Source organism: Sapajus apella, unplaced genomic scaffold (genome assembly GCF_009761245.1).
Source record: "Sapajus apella isolate SASKATOON/1434 unplaced genomic scaffold, GSC_monkey_1.0 scaffold78, whole genome shotgun sequence".
NCBI classification, from domain to species: Eukaryota; Metazoa; Chordata; class Mammalia; order Primates; family Cebidae; genus Sapajus; species Sapajus apella.
The window spans coordinates 2,327,254-2,342,299 of record NW_022437018.1 but is presented as its reverse complement, the minus strand read 5'-3'; the positions used below and the strand labels follow the sequence as shown (position 1 = coordinate 2,342,299).

The window sequence follows — 15,046 nt, the reverse complement described above, 5'->3', positions numbered from 1 at the left end:
TTTCCCTGTCTGATTTTTTGCTTTCTATTTCTTCTGTTTTTTTTCTAATACTTTAAAATAGTCCCAAGATCAGGTAAGAAGACATGGCACTTTTTTAGTGTTTCTCTTCCCTTTCCTGGCTCATGTTCTCATTTTCTTTTCCTTAGCATTGTAATGTGATGTGATGTGCTGTGATGTGCTGCAATGTGCTTTTTTTTTTTTTTCTGCTCAGCTTTAGAAAAAATCAGGAAAAATTTCATGATTTTAAGAAAATTAGAAACTGAATATATAATAAATATTACTTACGCAAAACTGACCAAATACTTAAGGAATTTCTTTCCCTTAACAAGTTTTTTTTTTTTTATAATGCATGAAGTAATTAAAGAAATTTCATTGAGTTTGAAGAAAAAGTCCTGATGTGAAGGGCCGTTTGTTTGCTGGTTGCTGTTTTAAGTTGTGCTAGGTATATTAGTATAAATTTAGAATTCTGAGGCATGTTTTCCTAATACTTCCCATGTTTAACACTTAGAGTGTACTGATGGCTACAAATAAGATAGATGGCCTTAGTTAAAAATGATTTAATGCTTTCTAAATCCCAATGTAAATAATCTTTAATTTTAAGCTGAAAGTACTTAGAAGTATTAAGGATTCAGAGTGAAGCTTGATGGATTTAATTGACTCCATATGTCTAATTTAAATTGGCCTGGAATGATCACAAGTAGGAACTTTAGACATTATGCAAAATGAAGACATCCTTAGGCCTTTTGTTTGATAGCTCCCAGCTCTGGGCTCTGTTCTGCAGTTGGCACTCATAGATAAATTAAAAGAAGGTGGAGATGTTTCACTGTGTTGGCCAGGATGGTCTCTATTTCTTGACCTCATGATCTACCCGCCTCGGCCCCAAAAGTGCTGGGATTACAGGCCCCATCTCTACTAAAATATAAAAATTAGCTGGGCGTGGTGGTACGGGCTGGCACGTCTGTAGTCCCAGCTACTCGGGAGGCTGAGGCAAGAGAATTGCTTGAACCCGGGGAGGCAGAGGTTGCTGTGAGCCGAGATAGCGCCACTGCACTCCAGCCTGGTGCCTGGTGACAGGGCGAGACTCTATCTCAAAAAAAAAAAAAAAAGGAGGAGATGTTAGATGTTTAAAAGTATCAGCAGATTTTAAAGGCATTTAAAAATTGAAATTAAAATGAATAGGCGTTATTTTTTAAAACTTTTAAGTGTTTGTCCACATAGAACACTGTTTCATACACCATCGATGTTAACATATCATGCTACGAGGACCATAATTTGAAGAAATGAATGTCCAATGCAAAGAGTGGCCAGCAACTTTCAAATCACGCCACTGGAGCAAAATGTAACATTGTTGTGAATACTTAGAAGCTACACTAATAGTGTAGCCACTAGCCACTTATAGTTACTTAAATTAAAACTTGTTAAATTCAGTTGTTCATTCACACCAGCCACTCTTCAAGTGCCCAGTAGCCACTGTTAATTGGACAGCTCAGATTTAGCACATCCCCTTCACAGTAGAAAGTTCTGTTGGACAGTGTTGAGTTAGAGAATTCCTGCTCTTAGGAAGCTTCTACTGTATTTGAGGGAAGGTAAGAGACTAGAAAACAGGAATAACAGAAAGGCTTGCAACTGAAACCGGGAAAAAAAGAGTAATGGGTCCCCTGATTGGGCACAGAGGGCCTGACCGTGCAAGTGATCAGAGTCATGTGCCTTACTAGATAAGTTCCTCTGTGCAAGGATAATGCTTATAATAGTCTTTTAGTAAGTTTTGCTGAATAGACTAAATAATGACTCTGTAGAATGATGGTTGTGTGGGGATAAGAGAGGTCCCTCTGAGATTCTGGTGAAAGTGAAGGCTCCAATCCTAGAAGAATGTGCTTACCTATCTGTGTAGACTCTTAGAATGATGCCTCTAATATCAGGAGGCTCTGCATCTTGGTAAAAGGATACTCACTTTCTAGTTATCTTTAGTATAGCAGGCAGTGGGGAACATAAATTGTTTTATGCAAAGAATCATTTTTTATTTACCTCTTATTTATATCTTCTTTATCCATTTCCCCATCAAGCACACAAAAGGCAAGGCCAAAGCCAAAGTCTCACGAGTTCAACTGGTAAAGATTCAAGAAGCCACTTTTAGATCCAGATGTTTTTTTTTTTTTACCATATAGGCAGTGAAAGGAGGAAGTGAAAGGTGCTGGCTTCTCATTATCCTTGTCCCCTACACCTAAAAGGACACCAAAACAAAAGGGGCTGAATGTCTACAATGCTAGCTGTGGATATCTCATTGCTGAGAAGCCAATTCTAGACTTTAGCTAAATGGTTTATATTCACTCTATTCCAAGGAGGGCAGAATAGGAAGCCTCCCACATCATTAGAAAGAGAAAGTGATAGAAGCTATTGCATGACAGCCTCCCACGTGAGACGGGGAGGTGACTTGCAGATGATCTCATGGAAGCTCCTCACCAACCTCCATCCTCTGAGTTCCTGGAAGATCACAAGGTATTCTGTGAAGACTCAGATTAGCTTCAATTCCGGTTTTGCCTGAATGACTTATGTGAATACGTGCAAGGTCACGAGAGTGACAAGGCAGAACTGTTCTCCCAAGGGCCCTTACTCTATTGTGTTTTAGTTTAGAGGTCACTGTGATGAGTGGCATATCAGGATATCAGGGTACCTGCATCTGAGAAGTTCAAGGGCCATACAGAGGATTTGAAAGAGGCTGGAAAGAACAGCTGAAGGAGCAAGGAAGCAGAGTAGAGCAAAGAAAGAATATTTGCAGAAAAGACCAAATAACTATGCAGGGAATTTGAATGTTTCCTCAAGGCCAGGAAGATGGCAAAGAGGATCATGCGAAGTGTATTCACAACTCTACTTCCTTCTGGTGTTTTCTGTGAGTAGCAACAACAAAGCAGAGCCCTCAGGGAGTCCCAGAGACTTATAAACAGATCCATTTAAAGTAGACAAAATTCTAATCAGTAGCACATGTCAAGCAGACATAGACCAGAAAGAGGGGACATTCTAACATAAGATCTTGTCCTAGAAAAATCTATCAGCTATCTAGAATTATCTGGTTCTTCTCAATTGTCATGTCGGTTCAACTTCATAGTGAAACATCCAAAGTTTTCATGCATTTCATCTTCTCAAAATTGGCCTAATTTTAAACAAAATCTGATCATAAGGTTGTCTACATGGAAGACGTTTTCTCAAGTATAAGGGATTTTACTTTTCACTATGTCCTTTCAAGAACCACTTTCGTTGATATTTTTAGCCATCTTGCCTGTTCTTAAAGTTGCATGCATTAATTTTCTTTTATTCATCTCATCATCATCTACCACTGTTGAATGGTTAACTGTAAATACAACAGCCTCCGCTCCTTCAGTTCGGATAGGTCTTACACCTTGAACAGAAGCTCCTATGCACGGGACAGCATGATGATTGAAGAACTCCTTGTGCCATCCAAAGAGCAGGTATGCATTCTTCTTGACATATCCTTTGATCATTAAACTTTCATCTGTATGATTTAATCAAGCTTTTTGTCTTATGACAAAAAATACATTTCTGCATGTTTGATTTTGCATTTGTAAAGCTTCTAGTACTGTCCAGTTGAAGAAACAAAATAAGTTGTATTGTAAGCAGAAATATTCCTATCTTCTACAGCGAGTCTCTAAAATTCCACAGAGATGAACTCGGAAAGTCCTAGGGAATGTGGAGTTACCTTTCTTTTCTCTGGGTCAAATCTATTTTAGTTATTTTAAAGGAGAGTTAATAATTATTGGTAGCTGAAGTTGCTGGTATTAACCTCATGAATTTTGTTTGTTTGTTTTTGTTTTTTGTTGTTGTTGTTTTGAGACGGAGTCTCTGTCACCCAGTCTGGAGTGTGGTGGTGCAACCTGACGTCACTGCAAGCCTCCACCTCCCAGGTTCAAGTGATTCTTGTGCCTCAGCCTCCTAAATAGCTGGGACTACAGGTGCACCACCATGCTCAGCTAATTTTTGTATTTTTAGTAGAGACAGGGTTTCACCATGTTGGCCAGGCTGGTCTCAAACTCCTGACCATAAGTGATCCACCCACTTTGGCCTCCCAAAGTGCTGGGATTACAGGTGTGACCATTGCACCCAGCCTGAATGTTGTATTTTGCTAAACGAACTGTGTGTGTGTGAGTGTGTGTGTGTGTGTGTGTGTGTGTGTGTGTGTGTGTGTATATATATATATGTTGGAATTTGTTAGAATTGTTTTTAATAAGTAATTAAAGATGAAACTGGTCATTTTTTGTTCCCTTAGCTTCAAAGTTGCCTTTGATGAGTATCTAAAGATGTGATAGTATTTTGCTTTCTACCAGAATCCCTGCTACGTATATTTGGTGTTTGTGTAATTTTTTTCTTCCAATAATTGTGGTTGAATAGATAGTGAGTTACTTTAAGAAGTTCCAGCAACACAGTCTTCCTGCATGTGGGCTCAGGATGGTCCTGGAATAATTAATACGTAGATAATACCTAGATTTAAGCGTGCACAGTAGTGATTTAATGATAGATGAAACTGTGTGGACAATAAAACTTTTAAAGGAGGCTTATAATATTTAAACAATGTAAATAATTGGTGAAATCATGCTGGGCTTTTTGACTCACTGCACAATGAAAGTGAATTGGAGCAGATGAATAAGTGTTAGTCACTTATAGCCAAGTTAGAGGCTAAGCAATAGGTAGACTTTTGGGACTCCCACACGTCTGCAGATGCTGACGTCTAGACATACACGTGTGTTGTACTTCACAGGGACCTACAATAAATATTTTTTATTACTGTTTACTCTCCGGAACATTCTTAACAAGCAGGCCTTACAGAGGTGAATACAGTGGTTATTCAGTGTTTGGTCAGACAAAAAAACACTTTTAAAAATGATTATAGACTGGGTGTGGTGGCTCACGCCTGTAATCCCAGCACTTTGGGAGGCCAGGGTGGGTGGATCACTTGAGGTCAGGAGTTTGTGACAAGGCTGGCCAACATAGTGAAACCCTATCTCTACTAAAAATATAAAAATTAGCCAGGCGTGGTAATGGTTGCCTATAATCCCAGCAACGCAGGAGGCTGAGGCAGGAGAATTGCTTGAACCTGAGAGGTGGAGGTTGCAATGAGCCAAGATCACGCCATTGCACTACAGCCTGGGTGACAGAGCAAGACTCTGTCTCAAAAAAAAAAAAAAAAAAAAAAAAAATGATTGGCCAGGCGCAGTGGCTCACACCTGTCGTCCCACCACTTTGGGAGGCTGAGGCAGGCAGATCACGAGGTCAGGAGATCGAGACCATCCTGGCCAACATGGTGAAACTCTGTCTCTACTAAAAATACCAAAAATAGCTGGGCCTCATGTTGCACACCTGTAGTCCCAGCTACTTGGGAGGCTGAGGCAGGAGAATTGCTTGAACCGGGGAGATAGAAGTTGCAGTGAGCCGAAATCATGCCACTGCACTCCAGCCTGGTGACAGAGGGAGACTCTGTTTCAAAAAACCAGAAAAACAAAACAAAACAAAATTAAAAAATGATTGTAATGCATGTAAATTTAGTCTGTTCTCATCCTGCTAGTAAAAACATACCCAAGACTGGGTAATTTACAAAGGAAGGAGGTTTAATTGGCTCACAGTTCCTCATGGCTGGAAAGGCCTCACAATCATGGCGGAAGAGCAAGGGACATCTTACATGGTGGTAGGCAAGAAAAGAACTTGTTCAGGAAAACTCCCCTTTATAAACCATCAGATCTTGTGAGACTTATTCAGTATCATGAAAACAGCACAGGAAAGACCTGCCCCCATGATTTAGTTACCTCCCACTAGATCCCTCCCACAACACATGGGGTTAGTGGGAGCTACAATTCAAGATGAGATTTGGGTGGGGACACAGCCAAACCATTTCAGTGCAGTAGCATGTCATGGGTTTTAAGTGGGTGTTAGCACTAGAGAAAGCACTTGTCTGAAATAATGAAGCTAAGTTCTTGGGTGTAAGGTGTTGCCAGGATTGGTTGAAATTTTCTGCTTGGTTGACTGTGGTCATTACTTAGCCTATAATCCTGCTCTTTTTCATGTTCCCAGTTGAAATGAGATGACAGTGGATATATTGATAACACTTATAAGTGTAAAAATGCCTATTACTCTCCACACTCTAAGGAAACCCCACAAAACTTATAAAATCATAGGTGAAAGGAGACTCCCTGGCTATCAGTGACGCTTTACTCATGTAGAAAACATGTGCCAGGGAATTCCTGATCAAACCTAATTGTAGCTTATATTTCTGCATGTTAACTTGTTACGGGTCAAGGGCCTGAGGTTGGAACCACTACCACCACCATCACCATGGCCTTACCATCATCACTGTCACCTCTACCACCACTACCACCACCATTACCACCATGGTTCCTTTACCACCCAACTTCTGCACATCACCATTAAAGTAAAATGCAAGTGTTTGTGGTGCTACGAAATGCAAGTGTTGTGGTGCTTCTAAGGGTTCTCACATCATTGCCTCTTAACTATTACCAAGACCTACTTACTGAGGTCAACTGGAGGAGATTTACTCAGAACTAAGAATTTGTGAACAAAAATATAAGACAAAGATAATTTTTAAGAGGAAACTAATGTTCTTGTAGTCAGCTGTTGCTTCCAACTCAAAAATGCCTCTGTGGACATCATGAACACGTCTGTAGACCCATCGGAGGAAAGGAGGGCACAGGGCACCCTAAAAAAAAAGTCCTTCAAAGTGAACTTTAAGTTGACAATGTAAAAATAGGAAGTTGTTGTCTTTCATGAGCACAGAATAACCGCATAGGGATTCCTTGTGGAGCCCGCATGTTTGATGAGCATATAACACTGCTCAGGGCCACACAAATCCAGGATAAACTGGCAAGAGATTTTGGAGGGGGCAATAAAAGGCATAGACATTTTAGGGACAGTTGGGGGCATTTGAAAATGTCTTGGAGATATATCTGTATATAAGAAGTTGTTGATAATTTTCTCAGCAGTGGTAATTTTAGCATTGATTATTTTTTTAGCTTAACACTGCTAACTTATTGAACCTACTCAGAGAATATTGGGTATGCATGCTGAAGTTTTCAGGAATTAAGCAATCATTAATTCAGCTATTTATTTCCAAATAGTTCAGCCAAAACGCATGTGGATAAAGTTAAAGCAAATATAGCAATGTTAATTGTTGAATCTAGGTGGAAGGTACATGGGTATTCTTTATACAGTTTTTCGACTTTTTTATTTGGGTGAACAATTTCAGAATAATAACTTGGAAGAAGGAGGAAAAATTTTGAAAGAGGTGCATTAACTTTTTAAGTCTCTAGTGTCGAGACTAAAAAAGTTAATGCACCTGTGTCCATTATTACAGATAAATAAAATTATAGGTATAGAGAAGAAGGAAAAGCCTAATTCCTTAAAGGAGAAGCCGTCAAACAGAAGTGTCTATATATACTGTGCAAGACTAATGGGAAGCATTTACTTCAGAAGTGCATTTAAACACTTTAGAATTAAATGACAAAATCATTACTTTCTGTTTTTCATTTCTCTAATTTTGTATTTATAATTTTAAAAATCTAGCTCTTCCACAGTAATAATTTGTTGGAGGGTGGCTCACACCTGTAATCCCAGCACTTTGGGAGGCAGAGGCAGGCGGATCACCTGAGGTCGGGAGTTCGAGACCAGCCTGACCAACATGGTGAACCCCCGTCTCTACTAAAAATACAAAAAATTAGCTGGTGGTAGTGGCAGGCGCCTGTAATGCCGGCTACTCGGGAGGCTGAGGCAGGAGAATCGCTTGAACCTGGGAGGCAGAGGTTGCAGTGAGCCAAGATTATGCCACTGCACTCTAGCCTGGGCGACAAGAGTGAGACTCCATCTCAATCAGTCAATCAATCAATCAATATTTTGTTGGAAAGCATGAAAGAAGTTTTAAATATTTAGAATTCCCAAGGCAATGATATATAATTTACTGTCCAATTTAAAACTACTCTGTCATTGCCCAGTTAAAGTTGCCTTGACAAGTAAAATACGAATAACAATGAAGTCTCTTCGATGAGTAGACCTCACTCATACAAAGTACAATTGCCTCTTTATTATCTGCTGATTAAGCAGTTTGCATATTAACCACAGTTAAAGTGCAGTTGAGACCCAGGGTGATTAGTACAGGCCTGCCACTCCACCTTCTAGGGACCTGTGCTGGCTGAAGGTGCGCCTGGAGGCCAGAGCTGGGGGAGGGGAGCAGGAGAGGTGGAGCTATCCCCGCCCTCTGTTGGGCCTGAGCACTGATTAGTCTGTAACATACTTAATTCCTTCCTGGATAGTAAAGAATAGACTCTTCTATTACAGGTTATTGTGAACTTCCTATTCTTTTACCTTCCCTTTACTTCAGAAGTGCATTTAAATCTGTTAGAATGAAGTGACAGAAAATTATTAGTTTGTGTCTTTCATTCCTCTGACTCTTTATTTATAAATTTCAAAACGTAGCCTTTCCACGGTAATCATTTCATCAGAAAGCATGAAAGAAGTCTGTTAGCCAAAAATCATCTGAAGATATATTTTGGAAAATGTGTATGTAAAGGAAATCATGTCTTTGATTTGTCAAAATATCTTTTTATTTAAAGCAATGACTCAATCTGGGCCACTTATGAGAATCACTTGGAGAACTGTATGTGTGTGTGTATGCGTGTATGTTTGTGTGTATGTGCGTGTGTTTGCGTGTATGTATGTGTGTGTATGGGTGTGTGTGTGTGTGTGAGAGAGAGAGAGAGAGAGAGAGGGAGAGACTTGCTGTATATCAATCAGGCTGGAGTGCAGTAGCATGATCTCAGCTCACTGCAACCTCCACCTCCTGGGTTCAAGTAATTATTGTGCCTCAGCCTCCATAGTAGCTGGAATTACAGGCACGCGCTACCACGACCAGCTAATTTTTGTATATTTTAGTAGAAACAGAATTTCGCCATGTTGCCCAGGCTCGTCTCGAACTCCTGGCCTCAAGTGCTCCGTCCACCTCAGCCTCCCAAAGTGCTGGGATTACAGGTGTGAGCCACCATGCCTGGCAACCTGTAGTTTTTTTGTTTTCTTTTTGGTTTGGTTTTTGTTTTGTTTTTTTGAGACGGAGTTTTGCTCTTTTGCCCAGGCTGGAGTGCAGTGGTGAGATCTCAGCTCACTGCAACCTCCACTTTCTGGTTTCAAGCAATTCTCCTGCCTCAGCCTCCAGAGTACCTGGGATTACAGGCAACTGCCACCATGCCCAACGAATTTTTGTATTTTTAATAGAGACAGATTTCACCATGTTGGCCAGGTGATCTATCCACCTTGGCCTCCCAAAGTGTATAGGCGTGAGCCACCGCACCTGCCTGGAAAACTTTTAAAAAGACAATTGCTCAGTTCCTCGTTTCTTTGGCCAGGGTAGAGCCTGGACCTGTAATTCTAAATGCACCCAAGGTTGAAAGCCACTGATTCATAGTCAGTGTTCTTAATTTAGGCCAGGGTGGCTCAGACCTATAATCCCAGCACTTTAGGAGGCTGAGGCCGGGTGGATCATTTGAGGTCAGGAGTTTGAGATTAGCCTGGCGAACAGGGTGAAACCCTGTCTCTACTAAAAGTACAAAAATTAGCCGGTCAGTGGTGGTGTATGCCTGTAATCCCAGCTACTAGGAAGGCTGAGGCAGGAGAATCACTTGAACCTGGGAGACATAGGTTGCAGTGAGCCAAGATTGTGCCACTGTACTCCAGTCTGGGCAAGAGAGTGAGACTCTGTCTCAGAAAAAAAAAAAGAGAGTAACTCACCCCCAGTGATACAACTTATATGTGGCAGAGTCACTGGCCATCTGGTTCTAGATTGCCTCATTTTATCCTGAACATTCTACATCTGCATTGCTGAGGGCAAGAAAAAGGCCCATGAGGAGTCCAGGGATTTTATATTCTGTCCTCCAGGATCTTGTACTTGCTAATATTCTTGGTCGGGCCACAGAACCACCATCACGATCTATTTTTTAACATGAAAGATTATATTTAGACACAGTGTTCTTCTTTATGTTTATTTCTAATCCTAATAAAGTCTTTTATTTATTCAATGTGCTTTAAAAATAACTGACATAACATACTCGGTAACGATTATAAAAAGTATGAAGAACTAAAAATTAGGGCATAGAAGGCATCATTACAGGAATGGAAATTTTTGACCTTCAGACAGCTAAAAGGTAGAAGGCATGACATCAGTTTACAAATATTTTAGCAGGCTAACCAGTTAGTTTCACTTCCTTTAAAAGACCTTAGAAGTAGTTGTAAGACCAAAAAATATGTAGGTATTGTAGGCAGAAACATTTAATTCAATATGACTTTTTATAGAGCCATTCAAAGAGGTCACTTATTGATGTGGGTGGGTTTTGCCTACATACATCTATCTGGCTTTCCGCATGTACCCATTTCCATGGCAGTACCTGGATCTGATGGTCAAATCCCTTACCCCACCCATTTCTCAGCTAATGTTCAGAAGGGTCATAAGTCCCTCCTGTTCTCCAACAGTGAGACTCAAATCAGGCCGTTCAGATCATTCCTTTTCCTGGATTACAGTGATTACTTTAGGATGAAAAGTCAAATCTGAGCCCATTTAGTGAGACTCAGATTTGAGACTTTGTCTAACCTTTTGGGAAAGAAAAACTCCACTGGGGTTCCTAAGCTGTAAAGATGACATAGCCCAATGGAAGTGGGGGTAGAGTACAAAGACAAGTGATTCCTACTATCATTTGAGCTGGATTCAACCTACCTTGAAGTTAGCACCATTCAGATTTTCTTGCCATATGAGCCAGTAATTTAATTTCAGTCTCCCCCATCCCTGGAAAGGGAGTATCTTAAACCAGTTTAATTTGGTTTTCTGTCATAACGAATGTGCTTGTTATTGGTGGTAATGAAACCTGGTAGGAACAACCACCTATCAATGGTAACATAAAAAGTCCAGCATCTTCAATTGCCATTCAACCTTGAGATTCTATTATTTTATGCTTTCTCTTAGAAATAAGTAAATCCAATTTTGACAAAGGAAAAAGAAAATGAAAAACCTATTTAAGAGAATGCTATAAACTTGGGTATGTCTTTTATTCTTTTTTTTTTTTTTTTTTTGAGACATAGTCTCACTCTGTCACCCTGGCTGGAATGCAGTGGCGTGATTCCAGCTCACTGCAACTTCTGCCTCCAGGGTTCAAGCAATTTTCATGCCTCAGCCTCCCCAATAGCTGGGATTACAGACATGTACCACCACACCCGGCTAATTTTTTGGTATTTTTAGTAGAGACAGAGTTTCACCATGTTAGCCAGGCTGGCCTCAAACTCCTGGCCTCATGTGATCCACCCACCTCTGCCTCCCAAAGTGCTGAGATTATAGGCATGAGCCACCACGCCCGGATAAACTTGGATATTTCTAAACAAAAATGTTAGAAAGGAGCCCCTTGCCAATTAATCACAGTAAAATGAACACCTCCCATTTCCTTACAGTTCTGTTGACTTAGAGGCAGTGTATCTATGAAAAGAGAGGAATCGGACAGCTGCTTGGCCATACTCTTTCTCTGAGTAGATTTCTGTTTTTTTTGAAGACTTCCTTTTCAGATTAGATTTACCTACATGGTTTGTTCCTGAGGGGACTAGTGGTAGGCCTTCAACAGTAACTGGTTTAGAAGGCTTAACTTGACTGTGATGTCAGCAGTTGCACTGGCTGTTTGAATGCTGACTGTGGAGAAAATTCCGTAGTGATATTGGAGGCCTTGTTATAGCCATCATGTACATGAAGGCTGCTGTCATACCTTCCACCCCATAACTCTTCTTATTTATCTCACAGCCAAGGATTCCGATTCCTTTGGATTGCACCTGGTCTTTTTTGAGGCTGAGGATGATTTCATGTACATTTAGTTAAGTAATGTGTTATGTACAATTTGATACATTAGCAAGTAGTTGTGAACATTGGAGGGTTCTTCAGGAGAATCTACCTGCTTGTGTTTTGAAGATCTAGACCTTTTCAATTATCTCAGTAATAGGAAGAGAGAATATCTAACCCAAAAGGCTGCCTGTGCTAACAGATTTTCTTCCTCTGCCTCTCAACTCTTTTCCTCCCACACTCCCACCCCCTTCCCCCACACCCACCGGCAGATTAACCTTGCTATTTCTTTCACGTAAGCTAATTTCTAAGGAGGCGCTCAGAAATGTGCATGGTGGCAGAAGGTAGCCAGCCTCAGATTAAAGATTTGCTAGAGATAGTCCCCCTGGAAGATAAGCACCTTTGACTGGTGACATTTAATATGCTGCTTTCTCTCTTCAAAGTGCTTTGCCAGCATTACTCAGGTGATCCATTCAACACCTCTCAAAGATTGGTCACCAAGATTACAGATTTTTTTTTAAGGCAAAGAGGTTGATATTGTGACTTCCTTAAGGTAGTACAATTAATTTTGACATCTCAAGCTGGGTGTTGACACACTCAGCCTCTACTCTGACCTTGATTCTCCTTCTTTTGTTCAAGTTCATAACAATCCAATTTGGAAATTCAAAGAATGAAGTTTCTTTATAGTTTATATGCTATTCTCATATAAAATAACTCTTAAGAGTGATAATAGTTGACTTCAAGAAAAATACTGTATGGGATAAAAGACCTGCTTCTTCTATTATAGTAAACCTTTAATTTTTATTTTATTTTGCTACTTGTGTCAGGTTTCCTTTTACGGAATCCAGTTCTTAAAAGTGTTTCTACATAGTTGTGCTGGTTGTCTAAACCTATTATCATCTATTTGGGTAGCAGTTTGCCATTTCACTCAATATCCATTGCAGGTCACAATAATTATAGTAATTAGTACAGTACCTATCACAATATTTTATAATGCGTCATTTCATGCTTTGGCTACCTAGTGGAATGGGTATTATGACTACCACTTTACAGACAAGGAGACTAGGGCTGTGAGGAGTGTTTAGCTTGTCCAGCTAAATAGCTTGTTCATAGCTATTAGGTGATAGAGCCGAGAACAGACTGTAAATCTGATGGATGCTTAAACCCATTCTCCTGCTGGCCACTAGGCAATAGTGCCACTCTAATAAGCAAAGCCTGGCAGATCTGAGTAAAGAATGTTAGACATGGGAAGAATTGATGTGTAGACAAGGATTTTACAAAGCCAAAACAGCACTATTATGTTTGTTAATCCAGCAGGCAGCTCTGACTTCTCCCTGTGGTGTGAAAACGATACGTTATCCTAAATATCTACATAGAGGAATGCAACATTATGGAAATGTAATAAATAAATTATCTTCAATTATTAAAAATCTATGGCGTAGGCTGGGAGCAGTGGCTCACACCTGTAATCCCAGCACTTTGGGAAGCCAAGGCAGGTAGATCACTTAAGCCAGGAGTTCGAGACCGACCTGGCCAAAATGGTGAAACCCCGTCTCTACTAAAAATACAAAAAAAATAAAATCAGCTGGGTGTCGTGGCCCACGTCTGTAACCCAGCTACTCTGGAGGCTGAGGCAGGAGAATCACTTGAACCTGGGAGGCGGAAGCTGCAGTGAGCTGAGATAGATCACGCCACTGCACTCCAATCTAGGTGACAGAGTGAGACTGTCTCAAAAAATAAAATGAAATGAAATGAAATGAAATAAATATCTAGGGGTATGAGATTAACATCATCTGTGTTTTTGTTTGCATGGTAATTTAGAATTTTCAAGTCTGTTTCACATTACTTGGGTCATTCATTTTCACAGTGATTTCAGGGCAATTAATATTCTACCTGTCACCCTAATGTAGAAATGGAGGTTTAGTGAGTGTCTTGACTTGCCATTCACTGGGCTATGGAGCGGCACCGCCTGATTCAAACCCAAGTCGTCGTCGTCTTTGTGTGGGGAACTGACTCACATGAGGTCACCTGCCTTGGCTCTGTCCAATTTGTGGCCATAGGGTGAAGTTATCCCTGATAGCACTTTACTTTCCGGGGCTCCCAGTCTGTTTGTATCATCCAGCTGTTACTAAACTAAATTGTATTTACAGTCTTCCAGAATTGTTGCAATGGGTGTTGCATGTGACCTGTTATAGGGAGATTTACTGGGTGCTGTTAACTAGCCTGTCAAGGCTACTGGTTAATTTGGAAGACCACCTTCCCCTGAGGTGGTAGAGCTGTTAGATAAGGAAACTTGCAGAGTTTCTGGACCTTAATTCATGTCATCTAACACTGGAGGTTGACAGTCAGCAACCTAGAGAACTACTAATATTGGAGTTAATGGGATATCTCCTTTCTCTCTCTCTCTCTCTCTCTCTCTCTTTCTCTTTCTCTCTCTCTGTCTCTCTCTCTGTCTCTGTCTCAGTCTCACTTTCTTGACCCCACCTCTTTTCTTCAGTGCCTAGACATTTATTTCCAGACCTGGGCATTTGGGTGTGTCCTTGTTTGTAAGGCCAGTATGTACTTGCTCTCCTCTTTCCTCTGATGAATAGGGCTAGTAAGAAACTATTTTTGGAAAGTATTAAGCTCTTAGAGACAGTGATATCATCGTTAGTCAGGCTTTGGACTCTATTAAATAATATGCATTTTAAGTTTAATAGTCCTTGACATCACTTCCAAAATGAAAAGTGATATGCTTATTCACATTATTTTTGACATGGGAATAAAAATTATTAAAAATTCCATATGAATGTTTCTTTAACATAGTGTTCTATTAAAGCCATCCAGTGCTAGGTGTTGACTTTGTATTGCCAAGTTTTTGAAGTCTCTCTAAACTTCAGTTTCCTCATCTATCAGATGGCTGCATTATTCCCAGGGCTAATAGGTTCTGACACCTCAAACAAAAAAAATGAATGTATAGGCCTGGGTCAGTTCTTGCCATTGAATTGATGCACAGTAATTTGTGATATTGCTGTTAACAAAAGAATGTAAATATTTTGAGTCAATAAATAAGACCTAGTCATTGGTAAGATACATTTTTATAACCGAATGGCCTCCATTGGTTTGATAAAAGCATCCTGTGTATATTACTATAAAGCTCCAGTGCTGGGACTGGATTTTTTTTTTTTTTTTTTT

At 40.2% G+C, this 15,046-nt stretch overlaps 1 protein-coding gene across 19 annotated transcripts in view; it reads left to right on the top strand.

Annotated features, from left to right (window-relative positions):
- ANK3 (ankyrin 3) overlaps window positions 1-15,046 on the top strand; it is a 677,335-nt gene that overhangs the window by 572,039 nt on the left and 90,250 nt on the right. For 12 of the 19 annotated variants that reach the window (XM_032252648.1, XM_032252646.1, XM_032252639.1 and 9 more), the window contains one exon: window positions 3,362-3,464. In XM_032252648.1, coding sequence (XP_032108539.1) covers window positions 3,362-3,464 — 103 coding nt within the window. Of the gene's footprint in view, window positions 1-61; window positions 74-3,361; window positions 3,465-15,046 lie in introns of all 19 variants that reach the window. The other 7 variants (XM_032252635.1, XM_032252640.1, XM_032252641.1 and 4 more) reach the window with 2 other exon arrangements.